Here is a 22,224-nt window from a genome sequence, read left to right on the forward strand (position 1 = left end):
TTTCTTTTATTTTTAGGCTTTCTCTCTCTTTATTGATATTTCCATTTTGTTCATAAATTGTTTCTTGTCTTTTCCCACAATTTCTATTAGTTCATTGAACATTTAAAGAATAATTCTTTGTCTTGTAGATCTGCCATCAGGTTTTCTGGGACAGTTTCTGTTAATTTTTTTTTCTCTTTTAATGGACCATACTTTCCTTTTCCTATTTCTTGTGGGGTTTTTGTCAAAAACTGGACATTTTAGTTTAACAATGTAATAACTTCAGAAATGAGATTTTCTCCATTCCCAGCACTTGCTGTTTTGTTACTGTTTTTTGTTTGTTTGTTGTTTTTTATTATAGTGTGCTATCTCTCTGCTAAGGATCAGACTGAGGTATAAACTTGCAGTCTTCTCATATGTTTTCTAAGCCTTTCTCTGGGCAAGGGTGGCCACTTCCTAATTTTTCTTGTATATGCACTTATGTTTTGAATGTCTATATCTTTAATGTCTGGCTCCCAAAAGAGGACAAAGAGAAAAATGAAGGTGGAAATAAATGACAGTGGTCTTTTAAGTACTGGAAGTCATTTCAGGCCAAGTGGGGGGTCACATAGCAGGGTTCTTACACAGAGAAACGGAACTCTGAGGTTCCTCTTTCTAGGAAGCAGCTTTATTTGTGCCACCTGGGCTCAGCAGGTTAAGATCCCAAAAGGCTGAGTCCCGAGTGCAGCAGGGTATAGCCTTTTATGCAACTTCTACTTCTTTGTCTCCCATATATGGTGACACATATAGTCTGATTGGACACATTTCAAGTTACAGAGTCGTGTCAGAGCTATACATACCTGTATAGGAGTTGATTGGGTCACATTGCCTTCCTTTGTTCTGAGAAGCCTCCACTACATTCTTTAGGGAGGGGCCTTACCACACACCTACCTCTTTGTACTTCTGTGATCACAAGCAGTAATTCCCAGAGTATGGATTCCCAATATTTGGAGGACATGGTTTGTTTTGGCTATCCTGGTTCTTACTGATTGTATGTAAGCCACTGCAGGAATATGTGCACAACTGCCTGCCATGTGGCTTGGTTGGAGGTTGGGTAGTTTTGACTGCTGAGAAATGAAATTAACAGAAATTAATGGTGATTTACCTGTGCTAGCCTTTCCCTGGAATTTATAAGCCTTCAGTAGAATCCAGAGTTCTAAAATAATTGTATTAAACAAAATCTGCCAGTACAGTTTTTTTCTAGGTGGAGAGACACATTTCTGTTGCTTTGGACTGTGCCACCAGTGCTGAAATCTCTTACATGGGTTTACTTAAACATGTAGCATTATTGCATGTGTTCTTATGATAGTTACAGAGTACATGGAATTGCTTTATACATTTACTATTGACATTCTTATAGGAGTGTATGTACCTCTCTGTATGTAGTCATTGTATACCCTGTGGTCACACATACTTGTATATAGTTTCATATATTCTTCACATCTACCTGAATTTTGTATTAATAGGAGCCATAGCTAACACTAGAAGATAAAAATAAACGTATGAACTTACATTTTTTTCTTTATATAGGCAGTGTTCAGAATGTGACCAGGCAGGGAGCAGTGACATGGAAGCAGACATGGCCATGGAAACCTTACCAGATGGTACCAAACGATCAAGGAGGCAGATTAAGGAACCAGTGAAATTTGTTCCACAGGACATGCCCCCAGAACCCAAGAAGATTCCAATAAGAAATACGGTAATTTTTTCCCTGTTTATCATAATCATCACAAACTTCTGAGGGCAAAATTCTGAGGCCAGTTTGTTGTTTTACATTATGAAATATACCGTACATAACTGAGAATTTATGCTTTGTATATTCAACTTAAAGCATAATAACAATGAATACCCACTGTATCCACTGACCTGCTTCAAAAATAAACAGTAACAAAGCCTGTGAATCCCTTGGTAATTTCATTCTTACCTGGCTAGCACAGAGATTACCTCCTTTCTCAACTTTATATTTCTCATTCTTTTCTTTTTATTTAGTAATGACTTTCCAAATGTGTGTATTTGTAAATAATACATAGTTTTGCAGTTTTTAAATTTTGTATGAATGGAGTCAGGCTTTTCCTTTTGGTATTTGTTAATTTGACCAGTTTTTTTTTTTTTGTTTTTAAGTTTATTATTTTGAGAGAGAGAGCTTGAGCAGGAGAGAGGTAGAGAGAGGGGGGGAGAAACAGTCTGAAGCAGGCTCTGTGCTGTCAGCACAGAGCCCAGTGAGGGGCTTGAACTAACGAACCATGAGCTCATGACCCGAGCAGAAATCAAGAGTCAGATGCTCAACCAACTGAGCCTCCCAGGTGCTCCTAACCAAATTTTGTTGATGAGATTCATAAATACTGATCTGTGTAGCTACAGTTCATTTATTTTTACTAATGTGTAGTATATTTTATTAAAACAATAGATCGTATGTTTTGTTCTTTAGATTGGCAGTTTTGTTTCTTTCTTTTTTCTTTTGTAAACAACTCTGTTTTGAATATTTTTGTAAATGTCTTTTGCAGCATGGTAACAAGGAGTTAGGATATATACCAAGGTGTTCATTTGCTTAGTTATCGGATATGTGCGTGTTCAGTTTTGCTAGTTAATTCCACTGTGTTTTAAACCAGTTTATATTCATAGCAATGAATAATCTTACTATTGTTCCCTAAACTTATTTTGTGTAATATTTTAATGCTTTCCAATGCAATACATGTAAAATAGTATATCATTTTATTTTGTATTTGTCTCAATACTAATGACTTTGAGTATCTATGTATTTTATCTATTAGGAAATGTAAATGCAAGTCTTCTCTGATTTTTCTATGAGGTTGTTAGTCTATTTCTCATCACAGAATTTTTGAGGTTAGAGTTCAAAGAATTTCTTCCAGAAAGTATTTATATTTGTTATTACCAGGTGCCGGTGAGGTGTACTAACCTAAGACCGTTTTATTATTTTATTTATTTTTAAATGTTTGTTTATTATGTATTTTAAGAGAGAGAAAGAGAGTTAGTGGGGAGAGGGGCAGAGAGATAGCAGAGAGAAAATCCCAAGTATGCTCCATGCTATCAATGCAGAGCCCCTCATGGGGCTCAGTCTCATGAACTCTGAGATCATGACCTGAGCCAAAATCAAGAGTCAGCTGCTTAACCGACTGAGCCACCCATGCACCCGTAACCTAAGCCCATTTTAAATAAGTTTGGTGTGTGTGTCTTTTTCCATTATATAAATAGTGTCAATTTCTGCCCCAATCCAGTGAAGGCTGGCTTGCAGTTATGAATTCCTGGGGAGACATTTTTTACTTTCTGACTCTGAACCAAGGCAGACACTTTTGAAAAATCTGCCTCCTCCTGAAGGAGATGTAGATTTTTTTTTTTTTTTTAAGTAGGCTTTATGCCCAGCACAGAGTCCAGTGGCCGGGGTTGAGCTCACGACCCTGAGGTCAAGACCTGAGCTGAGGTGAAGAGTCAGATGCTTAACAGACTGAGCCACCCACGCATCCCAAGATGTAGCTATTTTTAGGGTTAGTTGTCATCCTTTGTTTTGTTACCTGTTTAGTTGTAGAGAGTTTTTTCTTTTTTCCTTAAAGTAACAGCTTTCTCAAAAATGTTCTTTAATCTGTAATAACACATTTAATCTAATCATAAGAGAAATTACTTCGAGTATTTCATTCAGTTTGTGTTATGAGCTTATTTGAAATTGAGGAAACAGATGTGGAAATTGTCTCCCAGATAATTTAAATAGTTGTGTTTCAGTGCTGTTAATCAACTTGAAATTGTTTTATTTATAATTCCCATTAGTTTAAAACAATTTTTTTTTGGCCTCACAAATACATTTTGTTTACAAATGAACTAGAGAGAATTTTCCTTCAAGCCTGTTCACTTCTTCCTTCCTTCCTTCTTCCTTTCTTTCTTTCTCTTTCTTTCTTTCTTTCTTTCTTTCTTTCTTTCTTTCTTTCTTTCTTTCTTAAAATTTTTTTAATGTTTATTTTTCTTAAAGAGAGAGAGCACGAGTGGGGCAGAGGTAGAGAGAGAGGGAGACACAGAATCTGAAGCAGGATCCAGGCTCTGAGCTGTCAGCCCAGAGCCTGACACAGGGCCCAAACCCACAAACCGTGAGATCATGACCTGAGCCGAAGTCAGATACTTAACTGACAGAGCCACCCAGGCGCCCTAAGCCTGCTCATTTCTAATACATTTTCTGTAACTTCAATGCCAATAACTTCAATGTGGCTATTAAGATATTCGAGTAAAGCATGTGTCTGTGTTTGCAAAGATTATCCTTTTATGAAACATCGTTTTCTTTACTGTTTAAAGAAATTTTTAGGACCAGTGTTATCATCTTTAACCAGAGACGGAAATTTTGTACATATTATAGTGATATTTATGTGTCCATAGTTTAGTATTATTTCAGATAAAAGAGGATCATATTTTCTTTTAGTTTACTTGTTTGTTCTTACAGCCTGGAATTATAAGGAAGCTTTTGAATTTTCTAATTTATTCCAATTCCTTTTACTGTATTATTTGTCTCTTGTTTTCTTGTGTAAAAGTCTTAGTCTTCTTGTAGATGTGTGTGGGTAAAACACAAGAAAGGATTCTAAGGTCAGTAATTTTAGGAAATACAGTATGATTACTTTCTTTCTTGGGGGAATTCAAATGTATACTCAAGGTCTGAGAAACACTACTGTTTAGAATAATGATTACTTTAACTTTTTCCTAACCTATTTTATCAAAGAGCACTTTTTTCAAGACCATTTTTTATTTTATCATATAGCGCTGAGTGGTACCAGCTTTGGAAATGATGTTCTAGAGGCCACAAATTACTTGCATAAAGGTCATCTGTGGGGTGTTTGTTGGAATGTAGGTTTTGGACTCATCCAAGAACTAATAACTTAGAATTAGGGGTTGGTTTAAGCAGACTTTTTAGGTTTTATTCTTATGCAGACTGAAGTTAGAAAATAACTATCTGGATAATGTTTATCATTATTACTCTTACTTTTTTCTTCCCTTCCTTCCCCCCTGATTAATCCATACAGCAATTCAGAAAATCTTTAATGAGGCTATTCTATTGGTCAAGTACCTGATCGAGGAATGTAAGAATGAGAGATGCAGAGGAGAGTGATTCAGTCATCTTGATTTTGATCTTACCATTTAGGCTGCGTTCCTATTGTTACGTTAACTTTTTATCTTATCAGTTCTGTTTCAGAGATATATTAACATTTTAATTAGACGGTATGGTTAAAAATGAGGCAGCTTACTTTCTTTTCTTAGCACACTGTTAATTATGGGAATCTAGGAATCTAACTGCCACCTCATTTGTATGTATAACCAAGTATCTTTCACAGTACATAACTGATTTATCTCTCCTTTTAATTTTCAATTCTTGTTCCTAGTATTTTTCTACTTATACTTTTTATTTTGGTACATGTATTACTACACTTATTAGCCACCCAGGTGCCCCACATTGAACTTCCTATTACAGAGGTATTGTGATATTGAACAAATTACCTAACCCTTACCTGAGTTCCCCAGCTGAGCTGCTGTATGAATTTCCTATAAGGTGCTGTAACAATTACCATGATTTTGGTGGCTTAAAATAACACAGATTTATTATCTTACAGTTCTAGAGGCCAGAAGTCTCCAGTCAGTTTTATTAGGCTAAAGTCAAGGTGTTGACAGGACTGGTCTTTTAGAGGTTGTTAGGGATTATCCATTTCCTTGTCTTTTCTAGCTTCTAGAGGCCACCTATATTCCTTGGCTCAAGCCTCTTCTCCACTTTTACCTCATTTCCAAACTCACATATGCTTCCTCTCTGATCTTCTATTTCCCTCTTATAAGAACCTCTGTGATTCAGGCCCACCTGAATTCATCTCAAAATCCTTGGCTAAATTACATATACAAAGTCTCTTTTTGTTATCAAGTATCATTTACAAGTTCCGAGGATTAGGATATGGATATTGTGGAGACTAGTATTCAGCCTATTACAGTTGCTTTGAAAATTAAATTAGATAATTTACATAAAGTACCGATCATGATGTCTGGGACATATTAACATCAATTTATGTTCATTTTCTTCTCCCTCCTTCCTCATCCTATTAACTAGATTGTGTGATTTTGATTAAAATACCCGGGCCTTTGCTGCCCCATCTGTAAAACTAGATATAATACGCATAAGATTCTCAGTAACAAAATCTATTAGGGGATGCCTGAGTGGTTCAGTCAGTTAAGTGTCTGACTTCTGCTCAGGTTGTGATTAGTGATTCATGAATTGGAGACCCGCATCAGGCTCTTTGCTGACAGCTCGGAGCCTGGAGCCTGCTTTGGATTCTGTCTCTCCCTTTCTCTCTGACCCTCCCCTGCTTGTGCTTTTCTCGCTCTCTCTCTCTCTCTCTCTCTCTCTCTCTCTCAAAAATAAATAAATATTAAAAAAATTAAAAAAAATATTTCTTTTGTTAGTTTTAATTTTTCCTGCCATTATTGATCAAAGTGTACTTCATTTCAAAGTAGTCATATTACTCTATCAAAATTTTGAGGAAGATTTACCTTTGTGACATAGGGAATTCATGACATATATCCTAGGCTTTAATTTCTCATTTCAAAATAATGTATCACTTAATAAAACTATTAAAATGATCATTTGTTTTACAACTTTGATTTGTTCTACAACTTTCTACCATTTCTGTTAAGCATATGTTCCCTTGGGCTATAGTGCTAGCATAATTTTTAGAAAAATAGTTTGGATTATTTCATGCTAGTAAAAGTGAATTTTCTAGTTTCAAAAGTCTTTTTTGTGGGATATGTGAATTAATATTCGGTTAGAGTAATTTTGTTTTTAAAAATTCAGTCTTTATAATTAGGCATACAGCACTTTAATTTTTTATTTTTTTTGAAGGACTGTCTCTGTAGAGTTGTCCAAGAACCATCAAAAGTATAAAATGAGGGGCGCCTGGGTAGCTTGGTCGGTTAAGCGTCCAACTCTTGATTTTAGCTCAGGTCATGATTGCAGAGTTGTGGGATTGAGCCCCATGTCAGCCTCTGCACTGAGCATGGAGCCTGCCTAAATTTCTCTCTCTCCCTCTGCCCCTCTCCCTCCTCTCATGCTCTTTCTCTCTCAAATTAAAACAAACAAACACATATGTATCTATGTGTATATATGTATATATATGTGTGTGTGTGTATGTATATACATAGACATATATGCATACAGGATCATGGCTGCCATAGATTGAAGTCCTGTTTTGATGAACAACTTTTCTTACCTCTGCTATTACTTTCTCACTTTGTATACTTTATATCTTTACACTTAAAAGTAACATTCTTGTGGTAGTAAAGGAGCAAAAGAAGGAAAGAAGGGAACATGTTGGCGTATTTGAGCAAATTCTTGTATGTTGCTACTATTAACTTCTGTTTAGCCATAATGCCAGTAAACCCAACCAGCTTATTATTTTTTATTTCTTCCTACTATTTGACCATTGGATATTTTAGTTCATTACTTTTTGCAAAGGACAGTAAATAAGAAGAGGCCATGAGGGATTAGTTGACCTTTATCTAAGATTGTTTAATTAGTAGTAAAACCTAACATTTATTGAGTATGCCTCATATGCAGACACTGTACTAATCCTCCAGCCTACTCCCTCTTATAAAAAATAAGTTCGTATTTGACTATTATAACACCTATTTCACTCAAAATAAAACTGAGACACAGAAGGCTTGAGTAACCTACCTGTGATCTTATAGATAGTAAGCAGAATAAGACTTGAACTCAGATAGTTTGAATTAAGAACCTGTGTTTTTTCTTTTAAGGTTTGTAGAAGAGATTTAGAGGTTTAGTTGAGGTACAAATGGAGTCGTCAAACATTTGGCTTTTGGTAGTGTCATTGGAAATATGGTGCTCTAAGGCAGGCATATATCCAATTACTAATTTGTGTACCTGAGCTTATTCACATTAGATATGAGATTCAGGGGCACCGGAGTGTCAGTTAAGCATCCAACTCTTGATTTTGTCTCAGGTCATGAACTCATGGTTCCTGAGTTTGAGCCCCCTGTCAGCCTCTGCACTATCAGTGCAGGATTTTCTCTCTCTCCCTCTGCTCCTCCCCTGCTCTTGCTCACATGCACACATGCTCTATCTCTCAAGAGTAAGCACTTTGAGCTGAGTGTGAATTCCACCCCCCCCCCCCAAGCTTATATGAGCATTGGCATCACTGTGCTTAATCACAGTGCAATAGTATAGAAGTTAATAAACTGTTTGAAGGTTATTCTACCTTGAGGAAATTGATATTAAAAAAAAGAAAAAATTAGAACCAGCAAATCTCTAAGTACACTGGCAGCATGTGTATGTATATATTGGCTGCCAGTATATGTTTATTTTGCTCTTCTGTGTTGGTCTGCTTGTTTCCCTCTAAATTGTAAATAGTATGAAACTTGCTGTAGAAAAAAAGTATATACTTTGATATTAGCAGTGAAGATAGAGAAATACACAATGGTCTTTTTGCCTAACTAATACTCCAAATCCACCTAAAACATTTGGTTTATTGCATCTTAGCTTTTTTGATTAAGCAACAGATATCTTTTGGATTTGTTCATTTGGTTGATCAGTGTTAAGAGAGATGGGCCCATGGACTCAATTTTTGTGCTCCACTGCCTGCTTTGTGCCGAACAAGGCTGCTATTAGAAGAATGGCATCCACACTTTACTGCTGACAGGAAGTTTCCATTTATCATAGCCAGAGAGTGCAATGGGTAATAGACCACTTTGGCAAGGCTTAATATGTTTTTATTATTTAGATCCTGAGGAAAGTCATTTTTCATTTTATTCTACTCTGATTTCCTTAATAAAGATTTATAGAAATATGAACAAATACAGCATATTTTGAGACAGTAGATCCAATAAGATACAGATGCTTTTTGGGGCACCTAGGTGGCTCATTCAGTTAAGTCTCCGCCTCTTGGTTTCAGTTCAGGTCATGATCTCATGGTTCATGAGTTTGAGCCCAGCATTGGACTCTGTGCTGCTGGTGCAGAGCCTGCTTGGGATTTTCTCTGTCTGTCCCTCCCCTACTTGTACTCTCTTTCTCTCAAAATAAATAAATAAACTTAAAACATATATATATAAAATAACATATAACATATAAATAAACATATATATAAATAAACATATATATAAATAAACATATATAAATAACATATAAATAAATAAACTTAAAACATATATATATATATATATATATAATGTATGTAGTCCCAGTGTTACTGTTACTTTCCTAATTTATTTTTCTATCCAAAGATGTTAAAAGATTATCCAGAAAAGTTACTTGACAAAAATGATAGCACTAGAGATTTGGTGTTTAAAAATAATGGGTTAAAAGAGCTATTTTTAAGTGTAAGAATGAAATCATATTACATTTTCAGAAAATACTTCTATACAAACATAGACATTTTCTCTGATTGATATTTTCATGTTATCTTATATTGTTAGGGTATCATTATTTTTAAACATTTACTCTGAATGTTAGAATTATTTTTAAATTGAATTTTAGCTGTGAAAGTAATATGTTAATACTTTTTGTTAAAAGAAATTCAAAATTATAAAGTCTCCTTTGATTTTCCTCCCAACATTACCCTCCCCCAGTCTAATTCACATGCCTTGAATTTGCCTTTATTACAAGGGTACATATTTTGAACTTTGATTTTCTGACATTTCTTTTGGTGTATCTGTCAAAAAAAGGAAAGGGTGATCAGTGAGTCATACGGAAAAGTAATCTGGGCATAGTTCAAGTAACATGGAACTATTAAAGTATTAATAAGTAAAAGAAGAATGATCTGGTTTTAGAAAATCAGAATGAGAAGCGTTGAAAAGCATTTTTTATTTACCCATTACTTGTGATTTACTTTGTATTTTATATTAATTGTCATTACTGTACTAACGAAGTAGTTACTAATGTCATTGCCATTTTACAATTGAGAAACTGAGGCAAAGATGTCAAGTAACTTGCAGAAGGACATACAGCTTCTAAATGATAGAGCCGGGAATCAGATAGCTCCTGAGCCCATATTTTTAAGTACTCATTGTGCTGCCTTTCTGGGTAGAATTGTTCCTGGCACTTCTCCTAAGGCCAGAATCACAGGCTTCTCATGATTTCAGCAGCTTAGTGACTAAGGGTTTGATCAAGAAAATGGAATTCACTCTGTGGGGAATTAGGGGGTTATACCACTGCTGGTATATCTGGGGCTGTAGATGTCAAGAAATCTGTCACCACTGGTCAGAGGAGTTCTGTCAAACATCAGAGAAATTGTCAATGAAATATTTATCTTGAAGCTCCGAGTCAGTGGTAGTTGCTGACACCAGGTCAGAGACTTTGACAGTGAAGATCTTAGCCCTAAGAATACTGTTGGGTAGGTGAAAAATGAGGATTTGTGGGGAAGTCTGCAAAGCCTGCCAGGACTATGACTTGGGAGCAAATGGAAAGGAATATATGGCTGCACAGCATGTGAAAAAGCCAGGCATTTGACTCCCATGACCTCCTGAGTAAAATGGTCTTCACTTAAATGTTTCAAATCTGTGGTCACTAACATGGAACCACAGACAGAAGGTTGTGGGGGAAGACTATGGGAAATGTGGTTTCCAGCCTTAAACAGAGTAAGGTGATGGTGGTGGTGATGGAGGTGTGTGTCAGATTAACCAAAGACAATCTAGCGTACTAACCAACTGCAGTTTTTAAAAGTGCCTAATGTAGTACTTGGCAGTGTTAGGTGATCTAAAAAGTGACATTTCCAGACTTCTTTACTCTCACTCCCTTTTCTTTGCTCTTTGAAGACTGATAATATTTCATGTTTTCTTCCAGCTCTGAGCATTGTGCAGAGCATGCAATAAGTTCTTGATGAGATGATTAAAATAATCACTAACAGCATAAATACAGACAGTGACTTAAGGAATTGTAAATACCAAAAGGATAACTTCAGTGTAGGTCAAAGAAGTTGAACCTGGAATTTTTACAGACTCAGCAGTGTTTTAAAATAGAGAGAGGGTTAACTGCTTCCCTGACTTGCTGAATGTCCAGCTGAGCCCTCACAATGTTTGCCATTCATTTATGTCACAGGTTTTTAGTCACAGGTTTTTTCTTTCCTTTTTTCTTTCTCTTTTCTCCCTTTTTTTTTCTTTTTAGTTAATTAAAAGGAAGAAACGTGGGTGAAGTAGAGAACCTTAAAAAAAGTTTCTTGTGATGTTAGGTCAGCCTCTGTTAACCCAGTGAGTTTCTTCCACTGTTCTTCTATTTATAGAAGCTACACAAATGTGTAAAGGGCTTTTCACAAAGATTTCAGCAGAGAGCTCCTTTTATTTAAATTACATTAAGCAATTCTTTTCTGTAGAATTCCTACAATTTGTACCATCTGTTGCCAATGTCTATTTCAGAAGTCTGCTTTTATGCAGTTTTTTTAGGGTTGAGCCTATGCTTTTAATATATATATTCAGTACATAGGGTAATATTACTTTATAAAATAGTAACTTTCACATGTCTAATTATACAATCTGGAGAAAACTAGTAGTTTTCACTGCTGCATTGATAGCCAGTAATAATAATTTGGAATTTTTTTATGTATGTTTCATTATAGGAATGAAAATATTTAGTCTCTGGGACTGGAATCTCATTTCATAATATAATTTAGCTTCTTTTGTACTGGGAGAATGCTTTTCTTCTCCTGCATGAAAACCTTATAGGACAGTGAATTAATTTATATACCTAGCTCACTTTTAAATGTAAAATGCTGATACTTCACATATAGTGTTTTTCTTTGATTCCTGTATTTGGTAAAAAAAAAAAATGAATTTCTTAAATGTTATGTGGTTTTAATCTTTCAACTATGAATTTTTATTACAGTACCTCCTTTCCACTAGTTTTAGGTAATATCTTCTTTCTTCTGCCTTTCAAGGTTGTTTGCCATTGAGCCAAAACAACTTTGTAATCCTATCAACCTTGTAGTTGCTGTTTTACTGATCTGTGATTCATTCACTATCTAGTATCATACAGTGTGTTTTATGATTTTATAGTATTCTAGTTTTAAGAGTTGTTTTGTTTTTCACACCTTTGAGATCCCAGTAATTCTGTAGTTCTTTCATCTACTTTGATTTGTTCATTTTCAGCTTTATCTCATATTGTTTAGAGGATAGATTGTAACTTCTGATGCATGCAACACAATCTCTAACCTCAGTTATTTGATCTTTAGCTATGTTGTCCTCTTTTGTAAACCTTCAGAGTCCAGTAAAGAGAAGACAGTATTTCAAGATAAACTTTTGCTTATAACATATAGGAACTCAAATTTATGTTGTATTTCCTTTGTAATAGTCAAAACTATAAGCAGTTATCTTTTTTTGTGAGTGCTTTAGTCATATTTACTTCAGAGTTTAATAGTTCTCCGTCTTAAGCAATAAAAATTGGCTGTGTGGGAATCCAGGTCTTTCCATACTCTCTAGTCTTTATTTGTGGTTCCTAGTCCTACTAATGAACAATGACCAGGTTAATTTTTTTTTCAACATGTATCTCTTGAGCAACTAATAATGTAAGGCACTTGCCAACAAATCCTGAGTAGAACACCAAAATGAAGACATGGTCTATTACATCAAGGAGGTATACTGATAAAAAGGTGGCCCTGAAATAAATGTAATTTAACTAGGGAATACAGGGAATTTAGTGTAAAAACTTAGGTATCATTATACCTATAGCTGTCTTTCTTACAATATGTTTTGTTTTTGTTTTTTACATGTTTATTTATTTATTTTGAGAGAGAGAGCATGAGTGTGAGGTGGGAAGGAGCAGAGGGGAGGGAGGAAGAGAGAGAATCCCAAGTGGGCTCCACGGTGACATGGGGCTTGATCCCATGAACTGTGATATCATGAGATCATGACCTGAGCTGAAATCAAGAGTTCGATGGTCAATGACTGAGCCAACCAGACACCCCACAACATGTTTTTATAATAGCCAATTTGATAGCAAAAGCCTCTTGCATTATGAACTGGACAAAATTTTAGAGAAGTTAATTAGATCAAATCCTAATAATTTAGTTTTAATACAGATTCATTTATCACTTAAGATTATTAATTATTAATGAGTGTTGCACATTTTCAGCAAAAATGTTAATATATCCACTATTTTATTTTTTTAGATAAATAGGTACAGATTTTTTTTAGGAAACTTCATTTATAATTATTTCTGTGCTAAGGAAATTCTGATGTATTGATTAAGAGTTTTTTAAATTTAAATAGCTCCTCTGTTTATTCAATTAGAAATACCTTGTTTATGGATATGACTTATAATTATGCTTTAGAAAGTAACTATCCATTTAAAATATAATCATAGTTTCCTCTCTAGACTTTTTTTTTTTTTTTTTTTTGGTAGCATCATCCCCTTTAAAAAGTAGAGGATGGTAGGGGCGCCTGGGTGGCTTGGTCTGTTAAATGTCATTGCTGTCAACTCAGAGCCTGCTTCAGATCCTCTGTGTCCCTCTCTCTCTGCTCCTCCGTCTGTCTCTTTTTCTCTCTCTCAAAAATAAATAAACATTAAAAAAAAAAGTAGAAGATGGTATAAAAATCAAATTCTTGAGTGTTTTAGATAACATCAAAACCTGTAAGATAGCATAATGTCGGGTGGAAAGTACCTGGACTAGCACATAGTAGATTTGAATTGTAGTTCATACTCCACCAATAACCCTTCGTGTGGCCTTGGAGAAGTACTTTAATTTATACCTTGTTGTACTCAGTATCCTCATTTATAAAATATGTTAAATAATCTGCAGTCTTTCTACAACTAAAATTCACATTTGCATTTATTATTTTATCCTTAACACTGTTTAATTGATTAGAGAGTTAAAGTACATTGATACTCGGGGCGCCTGGGTGGCGCAGTCGGTTAAGCGTCCGACTTCAGCCAGGTCACGATCTCGCGGTCCGTGAGTTCGAGCCCCGCGTCAGGCTCTGGGCTGATGGCTCAGAACCTGGAGCCTGTTTCCGATTCTGTGTCTCCCTCTCTCTCTGCCCCTGCCCCGTTCATGCTCTGTCTCTCTCTGTCCCAAAAATAAACGTTGAAAAAAAAAAATTAAAAAAAAAAAAGGTACATTGATACTCAAAGAATCTAGGGAAGGTAGTACTTTGTAATTAGGCTTCATGACATGTAATAAAAGTTGTTGTATTTTTAAAGACCATATTTATTGTTAATCTTTTTATTTTCCCTTTCTGGAAATTACCTTTATTATAATTATTGGTTGTCTTTATGAATGCTTCCAGGAGACACTTTTCAACAAATGGGCCATGAGATGTGTCTGTTGACTTGCTTCCAAGATTTTATGTTTTTGAAATTTTCCTTTTGCTCTATTTTCAAAGTGACATTTGACTGTTTTACCTAGCCAATTTTATACTGATTTCTTTATGATAGTAACATCCCAAAGATAAAATATTGTTTAACAATAATAGAAACATGCTTTCTCACTTTATGAACACTTTTTACCCTATTGCTGTTATAAAGCTGAGTAGGCAGGGTGAGGCAGACCCTGAAGGAAACAATACACTGACTATCCCACTGATGAATTAAATTTTAAGGATTCTCAATCATTTAGTTTATTTTTAAAGGAAGGCATGAATAGAGTTTTAAAAATGACTTCCTTTGCCTTCCATTGTTTTTCAATTTATTTAGTTTCTTTGAATCTAAAAGCAACTCTTGCTACAATCTTCAACTTCTTTGTAAAATACTTTTTTTTTTAACATTTATTTATTTTTGACAGAGACACAGAGTGATGGGGGGATGGGCAGAGAGAGAGGGAGACACATAATCTGAAGCAGGCTCCAGGCTCTGAGCAAACTGTCAGCACAGAGCCCAACACAGGGTTCTAACCCACAATCTGTGAGATCATGACCAGAGCCGAAGTCGGATGCTCATCTGACTGAGCCACCCAGGCGCCCAAAATATTTCTAATGCACAAATTTTTTTATATGGTCAGCCATATCAAATAAAAAAAAATCTTGGATTTTTCCTCTGGAGCCCTTTCTCCTCCAGCTCTAATCTGAGTTTGTTTTTCAATGTCATCCTTGGACTTTGTTTCATCATCATGGGACTTCCTTTTAACCTCCCATAGGTAGAATATTTTGTTGTTTGCATTAAAAAACTTTTTTTTCTATTTATTCCCTTATTTTGATGGGGCAACTTCTTCAATAACTTACTTAGTAAACGTTAGTGAGAGGTAAATTTTTGAGATCTTACATACTTGAAAATTAAAAAAAAAACTACGCTTCAATAGTAATATGGCTGTGCATAAAATATTACATTTAAAAAAATTTTTTTTCATGTTTATTTATTTTTGAGACAGAGAAAGACAGAGCATGAACGGGGGAGGGGCAGAGAGAGAGGGAGACACAGAATCGGAAGCAGGCTCCAGGCTCTGAGCCATCAGCCCAGAGCCCGACACGGGGCTCAAACTCACAGACCGCGAGATCGCGACCTGAGCGGAAGTCGGACGCTTAACCGACTGAGCCACCCAGGCGCCCCTACATTTTTTTTTTTAAAAAGGTATCACTTGACTGACTCCTGGCTATAAGTATTGCTTTCTGCTTTTGTAACTCTTTTTTCCCCCCTGTCTTGTATCCCTCCGGCTTTTTTATCTTTTTCCATTGTATTCAGTGGTATGACTCAGTATCTTGTTTGGTATGGTATATTTTTATTCATTTCTGGGAGCTCACTGAACCCTTTCTGTTTAAAATACTCATGTATTTTAGTTCTGAGAAATGAATTTTTATTATTTCTTTGGTAATTTTTATCCTTCTCTTTTTCTATTTTCTTTTTCTGGAACTTACACTAATTGTATTTTAGTGCTCCTAGATTGGATCTCTGATTTTTTTTTTTTTAATCATAATAATCATTTCTTTCTTCTTTTCTTTTAAATTTCTGGGAGATTTTCTCAACTTTATATTCCAACTGTTTTACTAAATTTCTGATTTGGGATGTGTATGTACCTTCATTGTTCCTTTTTCTTTTAATAACAGATGTTCTTATTTCATGATGGCAAAAACTTCTTTTATCTCTTTAGGAATATTTATTGTAATTACTTTTCAGTTTTCTTTTGTATCCTTCATTGTCTTTGTTTCCTCTGGGATCCTTATTTCTGTTTGTGTTTGTCTCTTTCATGTTGAAGCTTTCAGATGCCTGGGGATCCTTTGATGTCCATATATATATATATATATATATATATATATATATAGTAATTAAGTTTAAGCCGTTTTCCCTATAGCTGTGATTTTATGATCTGGGGATGTATTCTTTGAGAACACCTTAAATGTCAGTATCTGTAGATGTTTTCTACATCAGTTCAGTAGAACTATTCTCTTATCTCTTAACTGGTAGGTATAATTTTAACTGCCAGACTCCTGGACAGGTAAGGAAAAAAGGGCTAAAGGTCTCACAGTTCAGAAACAGAATTCCATTTAAACCTTCTGGTTTCTGTTTTGCTGTCTCACTGTTCTTTTCTCTGTGCCTGATAATCTATTGTCCAGAGTCTGTTTAGTTTTTTTTCTCCAGAGAATATGCCCCCTGTGTCTGGTGGGAGAGGAGTAATCTCTTGACAGCATAGGGAGGGAGTGAAATCCCTTATACCTTTATGTTGATGAATTTTAAACCAAAGTAGCATTTTATTTCTTATCTATATAGTTTGTGTGATTGTTACTTACCTCAGGATTTTGTTTTTTAAGTGTTAACTTGTATTTTTTTCAAATAGTCATTGTTAATGCCTTATCTCCATCTATAGGATGATAGCTTTAATAAATGTGTTTGTGTATACATTTGATTTCTAGTGTGGTAAGTGGAATAATGGCCCTCCAAAAATGTCCACGTCCTAATCCTCAGACCTTGTAAATATGTTCCCTTACATAGCAAAGGAACTTTGCAGGTGTGATTAAATTTAGTTATGGATCTGGAGATAGAAAGATTAATCAGGGTTATCCATGTGACCCCAGTCTAAATCACATAAGTACTTAAAAGGAGTAAATGATGTAGAGTCAGTAGATGAATTTTATAGTGCTTAATTAGTTTTTTCAACATTGATGGATATTGAAATGATTTTGAAAGGCATTTTTGCTTTATTTAGATGTAAGTTAAATATAAAATCATTTAAGCAGTAATGGAAAATTGGTTCATTATTCTTTAAAGTTTGCTACAATTAAAAATGATCAACTTATGGCTGATTTTTTTTATAACTTTTATTGAGACATAATTCACATACCATTCAGTTCATTCATTTAATGTTGTATAATTTAGTGGTTTTTGGTAAATTCATGGAATTGTCCAGCCATTACCAAAATTAATTTTAGAACTTTTTTTTTAATGTTTATATTTATTTTTGAGAGAGAGAGAGAGAGATTGAGAGAGCAAGCTGGGGAGGGGCAGAGAGAGAGGGAGACACAGAATCCAAAGCAGGCTCCAGGCTCTGAGCTGTCAGCACAGAGCCCGACGTGGGGCTCGAACTTGTGAACTGTGAGATCATGACCTGCACTGAAGTCAGACACTGAACCGACTGAGCCACCTAGGCGCCCCTAATTTTAGAACGTTTTTATTGCTCTGCTCCTCCCCGCACCCCCATTCCCACCAAAATTCCTATACCCATTACCAGTGACTCTATTCTCCATTCGCCTAGCCACACGCCCTGGGCAACTCCTAATCTACTTTCTGTCACTGTATATTTACCTATTTTGGACATTCCTTATAAAGGGAATAATATGTGGTGTTTTATGATGGCATTTTTTTCACCTACCATAATATTTTAGGACTTATTCATGTCATGGTATGTATGATACTTCATTTCTTTCGATTTTTGTGTAATATTCCATTATCTGGATATACTGGATGTTTAAATTTATCTATTCATCTGTTACTTGATGGATATATGTGGGTTTGTTTTGTTTTTCACTTTTTGGCTGTTATAAATCATACTGCTATGAATATTCACATACAGGCCTTGTTGTGAACATGAGTTTTCACTTATCTTAGTTGTATTGCTAGGAGTGGAATTGCTGGGTCCTAGGATAACTCTGATTTGAACATTTGAGAAACTGCTTTTAAACTGGCCATACTATTTTCTATTCTCACCAGCAGTGTATGAGGACCCTAGTTTTTTTTTTTTTTTTTTAACATACTTAACAACATTTATTTGTGTCCTTATATAGTCATCCTAGTGGGCGTGAAGTGGTATCTCATGGTTTTGATTTGCATTCTTTGCCGGCTAATGACACTGATGATATTTTAAAAAGAAAAGAATGATGCAGCACCTTTTCCCTCTCTTTTATCTGTGCTATGTAACATGGCTAAAATGATGTTTCTTTCTAGTTGGACTCTTAAGCAAATGAAAAATGACTGAGATTACACATCTGTTGTACAGCTTTAAATAATCTATTATTGCCCTCATCCCTAATTTTAGTTCATATGAGCTAAGAAAGCAAAATCCAGTGTGATATTATAGTCAAATTCCAGAAGGATACTCTGAGGAATAATTGAAGATTATTCCCATAGCACTGTTTTCTTTTGCTGTCCTTATTACAATTGTAATTAAGTTTGTTTTTATGTTATTAGTTTAATAAATGGACAGAGACCCTTTATATAATAGAGATCTGGCAACTTATTTTTAAATATTTAAACTTTTGTTACTTGAATGCTAGGATAAGTTCAGACAGTAAAACTGGTGCCAACAACAATTAGAATTGTCTTACTATGAAAACGTGCTTCCTTGTTCTTGGCTATAATTGAAGCTATATGACTATCAGGGATATTTGTGAAGAGTTTTCCAAATGGGTACAGAGTTGGGATTATATGAAATAATACTGGATTTTAATTTTAAGATGTATGTGAAATAATCATGATTAAATCCTAATTCCTTTGACCTCACTATGTCATGGGTGCTTTTTAATATTCCTAGTCCAATAGCCATTTTTTTGTCACAATTATAGTGTCCTAGTTACCCACATACCTCTTGCCTTCACTTAAAATTCCAGTATCTTAGTTGGATACTATGTTTAATCATTTTAGTAATGCTTTTGCTACCATCCTTGATATTTTTCATCCTTTTGCCAGTCTGGATGAATTCTTTCCTTTTCCATTCCTGCCTGAGAGTTGCCAGTTACATTTTTTTTTTTTTTTTGAGAATTTTTTGTTGTTAGGCATTTTTTTAACCCATCTTTTTTTTTTTTTTTTCCTATACCAATCTTTAAGGTGAATGTAGAGTTTTATATTATATTAACTGTATTAAAAAGTACTTACTCTAAATTCAGGAACAATTTTGATTATAGTTGAGATTTTGAAAGATCTGAGCAAGATCTGTAGACTAGTGGACCTGAAATCCCAAGAGAATAGGAGCTGTCCTGGCAACCGCTTTAGGTCTATTATCTATCTACTTCTACAGGGTTTGGTTGACACCGGGTACTTACAGAGTATTTCACAAATGAGTTTTTTCCATCTTTCAAAATAGCTATGCACCTGAAGCTAGTGTACTTTGGAAGAATCTTTTTTTTTCTAGTCCTTTATTGGTTAGAAGGGAATTAGTCTGATTCTCCTTATATATTAATTGTATTTCATTGGTGAAACTATGTAATTACTCAAAGGCTGCCTGGGCTACTTTTGTGTAAGTACCTTGTTATGTAGACATTTTCTCTGCATTATTTTTTTATGTGGAAACTTTTCATTTGCTTTTAGGCAAGGTAATTGCTTTTGAAGAAAATATAAATTAGCTTACCTATGTCCCTTTTGAAGTTCGTTTAAAATTGATGTTTGTACTTTTTTGGCGTATTTTCTTATAACTTTAATGTAACTTGAAAGCGTTCAGATTTTCTTTTCATTTTCTCTATACTTTATATTATCTAGTGACTTTTCATCTTTTTATACAAGTGCCAAAGGACTTACTGGGACCTATCTTCTCATAGTCTTTTACACACATGCATCATTTTCTACTCTCTTTGAAGTTGTCTCATCTTTTTTCCTATCTCATACATTTTATTTTGTTTTATAGATCTCCTTTTTTGGAAAATAAATGCATTAAAAAGTCCAAGTACTTTTTAGCAACTTTGACTAAAAGCATATTGCTTTTCAGGGGGCACCTTTTGTTATAGATCATTATTTTGAAAAAAAAAAAAAAACCTTAAGCACCTGGTTAAACTGTTTTCCATCTAACTTAAAGTCTGAAGTCAATAGCCTGTTTCAAGTGGCATTCTTCATTCGAGAGATAATCAAATATCCTAGAGTGTTCTTTCATTACATTTGTTTTTAAACTAATTTTACACATGCAAAATAGTAGCCTATTTAACAACATTAGAACCTATATCCTAAGAATTTGAAAAACCAGAATGTTTTTTTTTGTGTGTTCATATCTGTGTGTGTGTGTGTGTGTGTGTGTGTATGTGTATGTGTAATTCTTGACGCTAATTTAAGTGGATACAGAAACATGTGGACTCAGCCCTATTGAAATGACTAAAGATTACTGTGCATTGTGTCTTAACTTACTTGTCATCTTTATACTTTTTAAATTAAATTATTACAGTTCTGGAAATAAAGGGTTATGTATTGAGGCTTTAGATATCAGAGATTGAGTCTCTTATTAGACTTAAAGTGACCTCTGAAGTACTAAACAGATTGTATAGCCTCTGTTTGTTAAAGATCCTTAGAAAAAACCCTGGCAGAAATTTTTGTGGTGAACTGGACTGTATGTAACTCACTTTGGCTTACTTGGAAGGGATCTACTATGGGTATCCTTAGCTCAGATAATCTATTCAGAGCCCAAAGACCCATGCTGTGCTTTTTTTTGCCTGTTGGAAATCTGTAATTTTTATTTACTTCCTGGAATGTAGAATAACAACAAAGAATAGTCAGAGCTTCACGAGTTTACTTATTTTGAATATACCACCATTCATGAGAAGGATTTTATAGATCCTTATTCATTAATTTGTACAATGTATAATTTTTTTTCTACTTTTAATTAGGCGTGTGGTTATTTTAATTTATAGTGTTAAGAAAAATCAGTCACAGTTTCATTCTACATATTTTCCTAACCCCGTTAAAATTAAATTAGATAAAAATAAACTCCATAGCCAACTGACAAGAAGGGGGAAAACTCACTTTTGGTGATCACCATTCCATCTGTTATGTGCCAGTAGCCAGTAGAAACAGATGGTGCTTGTTGATACGTATATAGTTTTTATTTTATTTTGAATATCATATGAGCTTTACTAAGTAATTGTTTCCAATATATTGTTTTATGACTGGAAAACATATACTTATTTTTTAAGGAATTTTATGTTACATAAATTTATTTTGAAAAATTAAAAAAATTATATTGAACGATTTTGTACAACTGCCACACAGTTGCTGGCATTGATTCCTCAGCATAAATCCGAATTTTAGCTTAACAGGTTTTCAAGGTTTGACCTGATTGTCCTAATTAACATTGAATTTAGAATTTTGTTCACGAATAACCATTTTCTCTTTTTATGTAGAAATTACACAGGGAGGCATTCCTTATGTTTCTTCTAACCACATATAGCTAGTTTATTAATTGTGAAAAAAAGATACATGTTAAATTTAGAGAAAACACACAAATGAATATGTGAAACCCATTTTAGTGATATCAAAGATGTTGAGGTACTGTTAGTTTGAAATTTAGTTCATTTGTCAAATGAATCATTCTAACCTTGTGAAAATCATCATGAATCTAGCTTCATTGTAAATTAAAATAACCCCAGTGCTCAAGAATTAATTAAAATTTGTTGCATGTTTTCTAGTCCAAATGTTAGTGAAATTACTGAAACATTTAATTATATCTTTCAGATGAATAAACTATTAAAATGATGCTTGGTAGGTAAAAATACTTTATTCCTTTTTAACTTAGATACATTGTCTGTAATACCATGGCACACTTTCTTTGTGGATAGTTTATCACCTTCTGTTTTCAATGTACTGGGGCGCCTGGGTGGCTCAGTCAGTTGAGCGTCCAGCTTCAGCTCAGGTCATGATCTCACGGTTTGTGAGTTTGAGCCCCGCGTAAGGCTCTGTGTTGACAGCTCAGAGCCTGGAGCCTGTTTCAGATTCTGTGTCTCCCTCTCCCTCTGCTCCTCCCCTGCTTATGCTCGCGTGCTCTCTCTCTCTCAAAATTAATAAACATTAAAAAAAAAAAAAAAGAAAAAATGTACCAGAGGCAGATAAAGAGCTAGGTA

General features: G+C 34.6%; 1 protein-coding gene across 5 annotated transcripts in view; it reads left to right on the forward strand.

Annotated features, from left to right (window-relative positions):
- The window catches only part of PHF14 (PHD finger protein 14), a 213,954-nt gene that overhangs the window by 72,097 nt on the left and 119,633 nt on the right, over nucleotides 1–22,224 (forward strand). For all 5 annotated transcript variants that reach the window (XM_043588972.1, XM_043588974.1, XM_043588973.1 and 2 more), the window contains one exon: nucleotides 1,549–1,717. In XM_043588972.1, coding sequence (XP_043444907.1) covers nucleotides 1,549–1,717 — 169 coding nt within the window. The remainder of the gene's footprint in view (nucleotides 1–1,548; nucleotides 1,718–22,224) is intronic.

The sequence above is a fragment of the Prionailurus bengalensis genome, chromosome A2 (assembly GCF_016509475.1).
Source record: "Prionailurus bengalensis isolate Pbe53 chromosome A2, Fcat_Pben_1.1_paternal_pri, whole genome shotgun sequence".
NCBI lineage: Eukaryota > Metazoa > Chordata > Mammalia > Carnivora > Felidae > Prionailurus > Prionailurus bengalensis.